Source organism: Colletotrichum godetiae (genome assembly GCF_030913485.1).
Source record: "Colletotrichum godetiae strain CBS 193.32 chromosome Unknown BDP55scaffold_9, whole genome shotgun sequence".
Taxonomy (NCBI): domain Eukaryota; kingdom Fungi; phylum Ascomycota; class Sordariomycetes; order Glomerellales; family Glomerellaceae; genus Colletotrichum; species Colletotrichum godetiae.
In genome coordinates, this window is record NW_026851257.1 from 625623 (window position 1) to 638768 (window position 13146).

General features: G+C 55.0%; 4 protein-coding genes across 4 annotated transcripts; 2 read left to right on the plus strand and 2 right to left on the minus strand.

The window, feature by feature from the left end:
* The first annotated feature begins 374 nt into the window (after positions 1-374).
* BDP55DRAFT_766039 (mediator complex subunit 13 C-terminal-domain-containing protein) lies at positions 375-5650 on the plus strand. The gene is made up of 2 exons (XM_060580953.1): positions 375-866; positions 922-5650. The coding sequence occupies exons 1-2, from the start codon at positions 828-830 to the stop codon at positions 5488-5490; spliced, it is 4608 nt and encodes a 1535-aa protein (XP_060432863.1). The 5' UTR covers positions 375-827; the 3' UTR covers positions 5491-5650.
* A 3-nt stretch (positions 5651-5653) lies between these two features.
* BDP55DRAFT_766040 (methylthioadenosine phosphorylase) lies at positions 5654-7238 on the minus strand. Its single transcript, XM_060580954.1, has 3 exons — positions 6980-7238; positions 6375-6866; positions 5654-6288 (listed from the first exon to the last, which is right to left on the minus strand). Exons 1-3 carry the CDS (start codon positions 7005-7007, stop codon positions 5888-5890), a joined length of 921 nt encoding a protein of 306 aa, XP_060432864.1. The 5' UTR covers positions 7008-7238; the 3' UTR covers positions 5654-5887.
* Positions 7239-7596: 358 nt separating this feature from the next.
* BDP55DRAFT_431097 (tRNA synthetase class I) lies at positions 7597-9577 on the minus strand. The gene is made up of 6 exons (XM_060567526.1): positions 9190-9577; positions 8763-9112; positions 8627-8708; positions 8442-8573; positions 8150-8388; positions 7597-8093 (listed from the first exon to the last, which is right to left on the minus strand). The coding sequence occupies exons 1-6, from the start codon at positions 9311-9313 to the stop codon at positions 7830-7832; spliced, it is 1191 nt and encodes a 396-aa protein (XP_060432865.1). The 5' UTR covers positions 9314-9577; the 3' UTR covers positions 7597-7829.
* Positions 9578-10207: 630 nt separating this feature from the next.
* Positions 10208-13081, plus strand: BDP55DRAFT_546563 (uncharacterized protein; the record flags this gene model as incomplete). Its single annotated transcript, XM_060568667.1, has 3 exons — positions 10208-10419; positions 10485-10879; positions 10929-13081. The coding sequence occupies 3 exons, from the start codon at positions 10208-10210 to the stop codon at positions 13079-13081; spliced, it is 2760 nt and encodes a 919-aa protein (XP_060432866.1).
* Between the last annotated feature and the right edge of the window lie 65 nt (positions 13082-13146).

Here is a 13146-nt window from a genome sequence, read left to right on the forward strand (position 1 = left end):
GCTGGTAAAAATTGTACGTGCTGGTGCTTCGCGATGATGCGACTAGGACTAAAGGAAGAGCGGCCGAGGGGACTTTTTTTTTCTTGCCCAAAAAGTTCCGATTAGATAAGAGTCCCTGGCTGCCCGGCCGGCCAGGTGGTGGGGGGCCCTCACCTTGGCTGGCGTGAGGTAAGCCTCGGTGAGCGGGTGGATGATTAGCTAAGTTCTTTCCGAGTTCCAGACTGCCCCACTACATTGCGTTAGGTAGCTACCCAGGGGCTTGAGCTGATTCAATTGGTCAAAGCATCACCCGCTGATTCCCAGCAGGACCCTATTAGTGCATTCAGCCGCGTGAATCGGGGCTGTCTGCGTGTCAACGACAGTGCTGGATTTCCGGTGGTTTACCGACCTAATCAGCCTTAACAAGGAACAAAGTAATCAAAGCGAGCACCTCAACTCTTCGACAACGAATCCAACAAATTTTGAACACAAACAACACCCAAGTGTCCATTATCGTACAATCAGTCGACAAGATATCTCTATCCGAATCCGCTTGATAATCTCGCAATTGTCCTGGACTCGGTTGATGCCGAGAAGCCGGTCCCTTGGTCGCGCTTCCGACCTATGGAGATGGAGTCGATGACTTCGCGAATTCAGCCAAATAACCGTATCAAAATCTCTTCCAGTCGCATAACAGATTCCAACAGATGCCGTAACGAACCATTTCTTTTATGACTGCCGGCCTACAGCTTTGAACCGGCTTCTGCGGCCCCTGGGGAGCTTTAGCGATTGAGAGTTGATGTTGCGACACGGAACACATCCCGCCGTCGCGAGACTCGACCGTCGATATGGACACGAGTGAATACGATACTAATACTCTATTAAATGTTTGTATTGATAGCTGGACAGAGCCGATTGCAATTACTGACCACCTCCGCCCAGAATAACATTTCCACAATCGTTTACCGAGTTTACGAACCCTCTCCTGAACAGGCGTCCAGCTTTCCTTCAATCGCCGCCGATGTCGAAACCGAATTGAGGGCCCTTGGCCACATTGTATACTACGATGCAAACAGACGAGTCTTGTGGTATTTCCACATCCCAGGCAAAGATGCGGAGTCTGGCGACGATACTCAGAGGGGTTTAGACAGTAGTGTCACCGTTGCGGGCGCAACATTGCTGATGGTTGACGAAGGTTCTTTTGAACCAATCAGTCTTTTCAAGGGTCGTGCCCAAGGCCAGCAAGCCTCGAATACACCAACAAGCTCTTCGTCAAGCAACTCGGCCCTGGACCTATCGCTGCGGAATCCGCAGATGTCCGGACCGCCAAGCTCCTCCGACCCCGATTCCAAACCCCCGTCGGCCGGTGCACTCGATTCTAAGGGCGCAGGCTCTGTTCCCATAAAGGAGGCATACGAGCAATTCATTACGGCTGTTCTGTCAACAACCTCGGCATCCTTTTGCAACCGTGTATCGGCAATACCCCTGAACCATCGAACTGTTCTACTACCTTCCAAAGTCACAAGAGATGGACAGGCCGAGAGAGCTCAGGACACGGAGGCTGCAGTTGTGGGAACATTCCGGATATACCTCACCACAACGGGCGCGCTTGTCATGAGTTTATGTTTGTCCTGCTGCGAGGGTCTCTTGTCTGTGAACGAACCATCTAGTCCGAGTCAACTTGCACTAGGCTCTCAGATATTGGCTGCCCCTTTCGGCGTTCTAGCAAACTACCAGGGGCTCGTTGGTGGAGGCTTATCGTATCCCGAACTTGGTCTGGGACAGACGCCGGATGCCCAACTTTGGAGGAATGCGGACGCTAGATCCTCACAATGGAGAGAAACCTGCATCAAAATTCTCCAATCCCGTGGGCTGTCTCCTACGTTACTACAGTCTTGTCCTTGGATCGCATTGCAAATGCTCCGGCGAAAACCTGGCGAGTCTAAGACCGAAGGGAAAATGACGCCACCTTCCGCTATGGCAACAGTATCATGGCCAGCAGTCCTTTGTTTCCGCAAGAAGTCTGTCATGCTCGCGCGAGGTAACGGCCTGGGAGACTCTGTACTTCTGGCGCAAGACGAGACATCCGACTTTCTTAACGAGGCCAGAAGCTGGTTTCAGCTGGGCGTGGACAGGGATGAAAAAGTCACCAGGAGGAAGAAAGAGAGGGAAGCTGCGGCATCAAAAGAGACATCGGCAGCAGCTCCAACACACCAACCAAACGGGCATTCACCACTGGGGCTAAGACGAGCTAGCAATGCGGCAGCTGCGGGTGCTATGTATCCGACACCGCCAGATGGAGTTCAGAATCCCCTGGGTATCACGCCTTCAATGGACGGGACGACCTCTAGCCCAGGTGCCCCTGGAATCACAATGGCAGTTGTCGACGTAGATGCCACTATGACAGATGCAACCGCACACGACGCAACTACGATGCATGGCACTCTACACCATGATTCCTACGGTGACGGCTGGCACTCGAACGAGCATGCAAACGAACACACGAACGAGCATTCCAACGAGAATGGGAAAAGTCGAGCGGACTCTTTTAATGGGGGAGACAACGAGGACAATTTGTTTGGCGACATGGGCCCGGACATGTTTGGGGATACCGACATTACTGATGCCGACTTCAACTTTTTTGACGAAGAGGGCGACGACCTCGACCTATCTGGCTTACCTGACTTGGGCATGCCTGACGGACCATCCATGCCTGCTGTCCTCCCAGTCTCTATGCCCGAGCCGGCAAAACTGATGATGCCTCCGGTAGAGGATTCCAAGCCCGAACCAAGTCCTCCAGTATTCACCAAACCGGAGCTGAAGCATGCGCGGAGCACACTGATGGATGAGGGAAAACAGCGATCCAACACAGATAGGGCTGGCGGTATCAAGAGAGAGTCAAGTCCTTTCGACCCGGATATTGTCTACAAAAGAGTTCGAGCTTCTCTAGCAGATATCCGCTCTGTTCCCTCTGCGACCCCTGCGCGGCAAGGCAGCATTTTCGACAGCGTGGACTTCGATCCAGTCTTGCCCCTTGTTAACAAGAAGTACGAGCAAGGAGGCCGATTTGATTGCAAGTCAACGCTCCAAGGCCTACCGCAAGAAACCAACAACCAGAGTCCCCATCAGGGGCCGCCTACGACCGACTACCTACGACGACACGGCAAGGGAAGGAAGCCATTCAAACAACCAGAACACACGAATGCCCTGATACGAACTATCACGGGCAACCTCGAAAACAGTTCTCTCATTGCAAGCCCCGGGAAAGGCGACGACCTTGCATCTGACGCCGATGACATCAGCCTGGTATCAGACCAAGACGACTCGAGCACATCAGAAGACGAGCCGACATCGCCTTTTAAGTCAAGCATTCGAAGACTGAACTTGGATGACGACGTTGTGTCTCACGTCACTTCTCTGAGAGACATTGAGTCTGTCGAGGATTCCGATCCGACATTAGCTTTGGATCTCCCAAAGCTAGCCAAGGCCGAAGCTTCAGAGATGCTGATCACGAGATATTTTGAAGATGCAGAGTCACTGCCTATTCATCTTTCACTCCCGGATGAAGATACCATCACCATTGCTCAGATCGTCACTGAGCAAGCTGTAACTGGGAACTTGAGAATACGCGACGCGCATGCGAATACACTGCACACGGCAATCATACCGGAAACCCGGCGACAATTATCCTCGCTAGGTCGGACCGCTTTACAAGCTTTGCGAGAGGTAATTCCTGCTTGTCTGGGGGAGTTCAACACGTGCAATTTCAAAGGCGTGGTCGAGATTCCTGACGTTCCTTTGCTTGGACCTCCCAATAGACTCCATCCGAGGCCGGTCAATCCGCGAGATAACAACGCCGAGCCGCCGAAGCCGAACAACCTCTTCCAAATCCCAGCTCCTCACATGGAACTTCGACGTGCAGAAGCTAGACTGTCGGTCTTGCCAGCGAGTGTTCAGTTCTGGGAAAGCTTGGGGTTGGGTCCTGCTCAAGGCACAAAGGACGTTAACGTTGTATGTGTCTTCCCCCACTGGGATGGAATGTCGGATGTCGCCACCGCCTTTTTGGACCGCATGCGAAACGTTTACGAGCTCCTCAAGTTGGGCTCCTTCGAACGCCTTGCGACCAGTTCTAAGGTGACTGATGGGCTGCTACCCTACGAAGTGGATAAAATCGCCACTTCTCCAGGAACCGTCAGTCCTCATATAGTGGCCGGCCTGGGTGACCGAATGGAGGCACTCAACCAGGGGCTGATATCGGCCAACGCCTCGGAGAAGAACTATGTGGTATACTTCGTATATCCTCCAGACCATCCTGGGTCCATCGTCGAGGCTTGCACTGCTTTTCAACAACTCTTCGAGATGCACAAAAGAACTCTGACGGACAGGCGGCAGACCCCGGTCAACGAACTGGTCTTGCAACTTGTGCCCCTGGACTTTCTGACTTCTTCTACGGGAATAGTAGAGCCGACCCCCAGCGATGCAATCAAGTTGGCGATAGAAACATATGACCGCTGTACACTGTTTGGCGGACCGATGCCGTCACCGGCCATTATGCTTGAGCAGTCGCTACCTAGAGGCATCGACTTCAAGCTTTCTAATCCATCTTCATCGTCTCTGATGCATGAGAACACTTGCATTCACATCGCTTACGCTCAGAGTATCGATGAAAGATGGATTACCGCGGCGTGGACTGACAATAGGGGGTGCCAACAGATGACGGCATCTTACAACCTTGGCCGCAAGGGCAAGGCGCTGTCTACATCGCTCAATGACGTCTGCCACGGGATATGGGAGACCACTCATGACTTGATTTCCAAGTGGAAAGTCCACTGGCGAGTCATCATCTCCAAGTGCGGATTCATGGATGCGCAAGAGATTGGATTCTGGCAGGGTCTAGCTCAAACGGAGTCGGTAGCAACGATCAGCCTGACTTTGATCTCGGTGGATACCAACCCATCCATGCAGTTGGTTCCGCCGGCTATCAAAGTCCCAGCAACGACATCCTCGGCCTTCTACACGACGCCCGTGTCCACTCCTCAAGCATCGATAGTGTCGCCAGAGCAGAGTGGCACTCCGGTAACGCCCATGAAAGAAAACACAACAAGCGCCGCAACTCCGGGCGGAACACCTGGCGACGGTAATACCGACCCGGCTGAGGGAGATGCTATTCTCCTCGACGTGACAGACCAAACCTGGGGCGCCGTACTAGCGCATCGACTGAGCAACTCTTCTTCGTTGGGCGAGCTGAACCCGGCCCTCATCAGCGGCTACCTCGTCAAACGCGGAGGAACGAAACTCGAAGACCCTCCTGTTGTCTTGGAGGTCAACATTGTGCATGCAGATAACAACCCGCGTATGTACGAGCCTCTCATGCGGGAGATGCTCACCTACTTCAGGGGTCTTGGAACCTTAGCTCGTGCGAGGGGAATTGTAGATAGGGGGACGGACATACGTCCTTGGCACATCGCGGCGGCGGAGAAGGGCGTCCGGGCATTATACCTTTTGATGTGATTTGGTACACGGCGAGGTTGCTTTGTAGGGTAGACTTCTTTATTGGCTTTGAAGGGGGTGGGTTAGAACCGGCGTTTCGAGGCGTTGGGCCATGCGATAGGAACAATGGTAGCACAGAGGAGATTGCATGAGACCAAAAATAATTGACCACGGCGTCGACATTGTTGGTATCGTCGTTTCATTTTGCAAAGTGTTCTATCCTGGCGATTACGTCCATTTACAGTTGATGCCGGGCAAATTCTCTCTATCCACGCCATTTTCACGGTTGCTTCTATATACGCTCACGCTCATATTCCTGCACGTATACCAATACTTAGTCGTGCCTACTACCTAAGTCCCATTTTTGAAATAACTTGAAAATCAAACAATACTGATGAGGCAGTATAAGACCCCTCCCTCAGTTCCAGAACCCAGGGAACAAGAACTCGACATTCTTCATAGCCTCGGGGCTTCGGCCCTCGGGCTTGGTCATGAACTTGACGGCGCCCTGAGAGGCGCCCTCCCACTGCTTGGCGAGGACGAGCTCGCCGCTCTCCTGCTTGGACAGCTCGTCGAGAACGCCGCCGACGAGGCGCTTGGCGTTTTCGCTGTTGGCGGCCATGTACTTCATGACCATGGCGACGTCGACGTCGTCAAACGAGTGCCAGCAGTCGTAGTCGGTCGCCATGCAGATCATCTGGTAGGCCATCTCGGCCTCGCGGGCGAGTTTGGCCTCGGGGAGGGCCGACATGTTGATGACGCTGCCGCCCCAGGAGCGGTACATGTGCGATTCGGCGCGGGTTGAGAATTGGGGGCCCTCTGGTTTGGATTTCATTAGCACATTTTGCTTCTTCCTTCGGACTTCGTTATGTAGAATGAGCAGGGAGTAGAGAGGGAAAACTCACCCATGCAGATAATAGTGCCCTTCTCGTGCAAAACGACGCCCTCGCCCTGCATATGCGCCGCACACTTCTTGACAACCTCCGCAAGCCCCTTATCAAACGGATCCGCGAACCCAACGTGTCCCACGACGCCGCCCTCGAAGAACGTGAAAGGGCGCACGCCCTTGGTCCGGTCGATCACCTGATCGGGCACGACGAAGTCCATGGGCTTGATCTCCTCGCGCAGGGAGCCGACGGCGGAGAAGGCGATGACGCAGCGGACGCCGATGGAGCGCAGGGCGGCGATGTTAGCGCGGGCGGGCACCTCGTGGGGCGCAAACTGGTGGTGCAGGCCGTGGCGAGCAAGGAAGGCGATGGGGACGCCGTTGTGCTCGAGGATGCTGATCGGGGAGGAGGGCGCGCCCCAGGGAGTCGTGGGTGTGAGCTGGGCGACGGGGGTATAGCCTTCGAGCTTACCGAGGCCGGTGCCGCCGATGACGGCGATGTGGACGGGACCTGGAGGGTGAGGCGAGATGTCAGTCAGGCGTTTCAAGGTATTGCGCCTTTTGCTTGTGGTTTTGGGGCATTGGGCTGGGTCGGGAGGGAGGGGGAGCACGGGTGAAGCTTACGGTCAAAGGTGGTGGGGAGGTCGGCCATTGTGTCGTTTCTATCGATTGGTCGTGGGAAAATGGAGGGTATCTCAGGTAAATCAGGGAAAAGAAAACAAAAAAGCTGCGGTTAAGAAAATATCTAGAGGTGTAGATCGGCGCAAAAGCTTGGGTAGGTTTGCTATGCGGTCGGAGTCTGACATCTTTTTTCGACCCCGCCGAAATTTACCCCGCCATCCACCGTCCTCCCGTTTCTTCAGTGCCCCGCCATTGCGTCGTCCCGGGCATCCCGCTTTGTAAACACCCCACCACATATTCTCGTCGTCCGCACCACGTGTTGTGGATCGCGGCAGCATGTCGTTGCTTGACGATTTCACTTGGTGTATGTAAGGTGTACTTCGTCATCAAGCCACTGATGGCTGATGGGAAGATGACCGCCTAGTCCAACCATGGCCATCGAGGGACGGGAAATACAGACGCCTCTGAATGACTTGAATTAGGGAAAAATTGAAAGAGAAAAAATGAACCTGACCGATCGAGAATTCGGATGGTCGGAACTTTGATGTAACCCAGAGACTTCATGATCTACCTAGTCAAAGCATTAAGGCCCTCTACCTCTCGACCCTCAGGCCCGCTGTTGAGAAGCTACGGACACAGGGCTGTTGCTAAGGGGCAGGGGCAACGGGGGAGGAGGAGCATCAAAGAAGGAGCAGAGGGTCATGGAACGTCTCTCTTTTAGATGCTCTTTTCATCTGAGGTATCTAGCTGTCTCTCTCTAGACTTTTCTTTTGCTGGTCTTCATCCGAACTCCGACCCATACCGTAGTAGCACGTACAGATAAAAAACGCTTTCTTATGCAAGAAACAAATAATCACTGGCCCTCGGCCGGGCGCACCGGCAGCTCCGTCTCCTTGGCAGCGCCGTCCTGCGCGGCGGGACCCTTGCCGCCGCCGGGGTAGCGGGAACCCTTGTCCTTGGGCTGCTTCTTCTTCTTCTTCTTGTCATCCTCAACCGGGGGGTAGGCCCTCTCCGTGACCTGCTTCCACTCCTCGGAGGCCTGGAAAGCTTGCTGGATAGGTGCCAGGAGCTCGTTCAGGGCTTTGGTCACGGCGGGCTTGAGCAGCTGGGGTGTCAACTGTATGGGATGTCAGCCTGTTTCCAATATCTCGTCTCTTGTCGTATGCTACTTACCACGTCGTTCTTGTAGTCTTCGTGCATTTTTGTAATCTCGGTGTAAACCAGGGTCTCGAGGCCGTCGCGCTCACGCTCGACACGGAATTCCTTCTTGCCCTTCAGCGCCGCGGCGGGCAGCAGGACGTACTCGACGAAAGACAGGACACCGTTGCCCTCAGCAACCTTGGGCACACACTCGGCCTTGCGGAGCTTCTTCTGGACAACCTCGGGGGCATCGAGAAGGTCGATCTTGCTGTCTGTAGAGCTTGGCTTAGCATTTGGTCAAGAAGCTCGGCAGCAATAACCTTACCAGGATCACTTGCGCTCATCTTGCCACCGTTCAGACCAGGAACCATGGGGTTCAACAGATGCGCGCGCACCTTGTATCCGACCTTGGGCAACCATTCAGTAGCAGCGGCGAACAGCTTTCTTTGATCCATGCCTATGAAATATTAGCCTAAGGACTCATTCAAGTTATTGACAGTTGAGATATACCTCCGAACTGAGCATCGACACCAAGGTGCTCCTCGTCGCAGACCTGGAGTACGGGGTACAGCAGACCACTCATGGGGGCGTTCTGTCACTATTGTCAGCCCAAGTCCAAACAACCAATTTTCGCAGGTATCCTCACGTCAGACTGCTTCACGACCTCGGCGCCAGCCTTCTTCGCATCTCTCTCGCTGATGAGTGAGCTCATCTTGTAAACATCCATGACGTATTCGGGGCTCTTCTGGTAGGAGCTGCCGAGGACGAACTTGAGCTTCTCCGTGGAGACGCCGACAGCGTTGAGGATGTTTGTGATGGCGAACTTGTAGAACTTAGCGCGCTGCTCGACGAGCTCGATGGGGGCCTTGAGGTTGTCGAGGAAACCGTGGATGTCGGCGAGGAGGACTGTCATTTCGCAACCGGCGGCGAGGAATTGCGCCAACTTGATGGCCGGGACGAAGTAACCACAATGAGGTCTGCCGGTTGTCGCGGTTCCTGCAACACGAAAGAAGGTAATGGTCAGCCAATGCACCGACGAAGAGTATCAGCAGTGTAGTTGAAATGTTTCTTACCCCAGTAGATCTTCGGGTTGCGTCCCTCGGCCAGGATCTTCTCGATGATCTCGGGGTTCATGATCTCGGCCAGGTTCTCGTTGATGAGGGCGAACCTCTCCTGCGCATTTGTACCTTCCGCCATCTTGTGTATGCTACAAGTTTCGTAAAGTGTGAGATTGAAGTGAGGATGCAACGGTGTTTGGGAAGTCGAGGTTGTGAAGGCTTCACAGCGTCGAAAGCAGGTATCGCGAGGGTCGTGGGACGATAGTATTCGGAGTGAGTCAAGCCGTGGCTCGTCGCACAAGTGGCCCAAATTCGCGTCGAAGAGCAGACACCGCAGCGAGATTACCCCGCCGAGGGGCGGACGTCGGGGGCCAAGTTGCACACGGCCGATAGAGGGGTCTACGGTGTCTGTCGCCCCTGCCATTGGCCGATTTAGGGGGCTCGATGGAGGGGTCTTGGGTACCTCAGCCCGGAATTTCACAGGGCTCTTCAGCCTAGAACAGCAGTTGTATCCCGACTCATAAAACGGGATGATTCAGACATGATGCATGAATTTTTTCATGCCAAATCTAGACTTTTACGATTCCAAAACTACTCTCAAGTATGATTCACGTGCAGGGCTCTTAGAGTAGTTCTAGAGTGAATCCTCAATGAATGCATTCAATGATCACAAGAGCATTCCATAATGGTGGAATATCTCAAAATGGCAGCTGGTCTGTGTGTATTTGCTTACCAATTTGTAGTGTAGAGGTACTTTTCGGTGCGGACAGCGGAAATTTTCCACAGTGACAATCCAACATCCCGGCGCCGCCACCACTCGAGGCACTCCTCCACTGAAATCTTCTTGAGAATATTCTAAACTGTGCATGCATTTCCAATATTTTTCGCCCACGGTCTTCTTTCCCACTCATTACTAGCGGATACCCCTTCGGCAGGCGCAGAGCCTCACCGGTCTTTACCTCTATGCTTCAAGTTTGAATGCCCGACCTTCAACGTCATACTTGCTCTTGATCATTCATCAACCTACAACACCATGGCGGCCACACCGCCGCCGTCTCTGCCGGACCTCGACCTCGAAGATGGCACTCCGGGCTATGAGACCATCGAAGAACGATGCTTCTCAGCCGCCCTCATCTGCCTCGAGGGCCACTATACCATCCCACCCATGGGCCCTCAAACCGCCGCACGGGTCTCATCAATGATTGCCAAAACCCTCGAGAAGACTCACACCTTTAAGCACGTTAGGTAGGTGCCCTCAACGCGTGGCTTATTGTAGTTTCGTACCATCTCATTTTCCTAACAAGAACCAGGGAAACGCTTTCAAGAAACGTCGAGATATGGATCTGGTTGACCAAGATCTTTGGCGCCGCCATCCCCAGTCTCACCACGCGCTCAGTGGGCCCGCTGTCGAGCCTCAACGATCCCGAGAAGGGTGTCACCCCTCAGGAGAGTACTGCTCTCATTGTGAAAAACCACCACAGTCTCAAGGACGATCTCTCCATCTTGAACAAGCTCATGCACATTGCGAGAAACCTGCTGGTGACGTCGGAGCCAGAGGTACCCCAGGACATTTGCGCCGCGGTTCACTTTGACCAGATGGTTTATCAGACCATCATACTCTGTGTGAACGTCACGAGCAAGGGTTACGATGGCGAGATCTTGGACGAGTCTTCAAGGGCCAAGCTGAACGAGATCACCGACATGTGTAAGTCCTTATAGCCCTCACAGACGAGTACGCCGCTGACGTTTCACAGACAAAAAGCTCCTCGTCACATCCCTTCAACAAGCCCACAACTGGACCGCCAAGAACGACCGCAACAAGATGTCGTTCTGGTACGACGTGCTCTTTGACGAGGACGCGCAGCTCGACGACCCGCAAGAGGGTATGGGCGACGGCTCCGGCTTCCGCGTCGACATTGCCAAAACGGAAATCCAACACTGGCTAGAGCGCAACTCGCGAATGTGCGAGACCGCACGCAGACTCCTCACAGACTACTCCCAGAACAAGTCGCACAACCCCCCGGGCGTCCTCGCACCTATTGCGCCCCTGGCGTGGAACTGGTTCCCCGAGGGCCAGGTCAAGGTCCGCGCCGACAACTACGAGGAGGGCGAAAAGGTCAACCCGAGATGGGACCCCGACATCGAGGACAAGTTCGAGCAGGATCGCGCCTATTGCCGCGTATCCCGCGAAATCGACACCTGGTGGATGCGCGCGCGCGACGTAAACTACGACGGCTGGGCGGTCGCCATGCCCAACGTCGAGTTTGCAAAGACAAGGACGGAGCATTGCAAGAGCAACCTTCTCAACCGATACACGCCCGTCATGCGCACTGAGGAGCATGAGGTCGTCGAGGTTGACGAGTCCGAACAGGACCTCGGGCCGGAAGAGGGCTCCGCGGAGGAGTACGCCGAGGGCTACGACGACATGATGGACGACGAGGACATTGACGATGACGAGTCGTACGGCGAGGGCCCACTGACGGGCCTCCTGACCGAGATCCCCAACATCCTCGACCCGAAGCAGATCGAGGCCCTCCACATGATAGTCAAGTCCTGCATCCTCGACTCGGCCGGCACGGGCCTCACCCGCGCAGGCGAGAACCTCCAAAAGACGCGCTGCCGCATGTTCCTAGCCCTCGACTGCGGCAAGTCCCTCCTCCGCGAGATGCTCGTCTTCATCGCCGTCTGGGAGAAGGACGAGCAGTCCCTCATTTTCCAAATCACCTCGCAGCTCATCGAGGCCCTCCACCACTCGGCCCTCGTTCCTTACGCCTGGAACTCCCTCCGCATCCCAAAGGACATCATATCCCCGGCCCAAACCGTCCTCCTCCGCCTCGTCAACCACATCTTCCGCAGCCGCATCAGCAATCCCCCACAAGACAAAAAGGACCAGGAGCGCGACGTCAAGCTCGTCATGTTCTTCTTCAGCTTCTTCCGCAGCCGCATCGTGCCCGAGTGCGTCGCCCTCATGCACCTCCAGGCCCAGATTCGCGAGGACAATGTAGACCCTGCCGAGTTTCCCGTCGACACATGGGACATGGAGCGTGCCAAGGACGGCTTGGCGCAGTACCTCGATTTTCTGACGACCGCCTCCGAGATTGCCGAGTCGAGGAAGAAGCTCATCGAGTGGGAGGCCGTCTACGACCTCATCACCCTCCTCAACGGTCTCGAAGCCGGCGTCCCCAAGAAACCCCTCGTCGACGCCGTCCCCTCCCGCAACAGACCCCCGGCCGCGGCAGCAGCATCCCCCTCGGACCACCAACAACCCCACTCCTCCTCGCAGCAACCCGGCTCCGGCTCCGGCGGCGGCTCAACTCCCATCATAGAACGCCCCTACTCAACAAACGACTCCCTCCCACCCTCCCCTCCACCCCCCTCCCTCTCCGACCCAGCCCACAAATACCCCTGGTCCGGCATCAAAGGCCAAATCTTCACCATCCTCGCCACGCTCCTCCAACCACCGCCCGGCCACTCCACGCCCGGAAACCCAGATGTACAAACCCAAATGGTGAATCACAACGGCATCGTGCCCCTTCTAAACTGCTGCGCCTACGACGATCACAACCCCTTTGCTAAGGAGCGCGTCACGATATGCCTCAAATGGCTCCTTGACGGCTGCGAGGCCGCAAACAATTTCTTCCGCGAGCTCGTCAACCTCGCGCCGGCCCCGAATCTGCGCCCGCCGCCTGGTGGGACGACTGTTTCGACGATCCGTGTTGATGGGATTCAGGGGGAGGTTAAGGTGCAGGTGCGGTCTAACTCGGCGCCTGCCGGTGACGGGGAGGAAGGTGGCGGTGGTGGGAAGCAGCATGTTCATGATCCGTATGGGTTAGCAGAGGGCGCGGCCAAGATGAATTTGAGGTCCAACCATAGCAGTGAGCCCTTTAGTGAGGACGACTTCATGTAGATGGGATGCTTTGAGATGGGGCTTGGGATTACTCAGGAATCAATTATTGGCGTTCACAAGGAATT

Bases quoted from the DNA above. Each gene is read 5' to 3' on its own strand.
- BDP55DRAFT_766039 (XM_060580953.1), top strand. From the start codon at position 828: ATGGACACGAGTGAATACGATACTAATACTCTATTAAAT. The intron at 867-921 runs GTTTGTATTGAT...ACCTCCGCCCAG, and splicing joins ATACTAATACTCTATTAAAT to AATAACATTTCCACAATCGT.
- BDP55DRAFT_766040 (XM_060580954.1), bottom strand. From the start codon at position 7,007: ATGGCCGACCTCCCCACCACCTTTGACC. The intron at 6,867-6,979 runs GTAAGCTTCACC...CTCACCCTCCAG, and splicing joins CCTCCCCACCACCTTTGACC to GTCCCGTCCACATCGCCGTC. The intron at 6,289-6,374 runs GTGAGTTTTCCC...AATCCAAACCAG, and splicing joins GGGCACTATTATCTGCATGG to AGGGCCCCCAATTCTCAACC.
- BDP55DRAFT_431097 (XM_060567526.1), bottom strand. From the start codon at position 9,313: ATGGCGGAAGGTACAAATGCGCAGGAGAGGTTCGCCCTCATCAACGAG. The intron at 9,113-9,189 runs GTAAGAAACATT...TTCGTGTTGCAG, and splicing joins CAACCCGAAGATCTACTGGG to GAACCGCGACAACCGGCAGA. The intron at 8,094-8,149 runs GTAAGTAGCATA...CATCCCATACAG, and splicing joins AAGACTACAAGAACGACGTG to TTGACACCCCAGCTGCTCAA.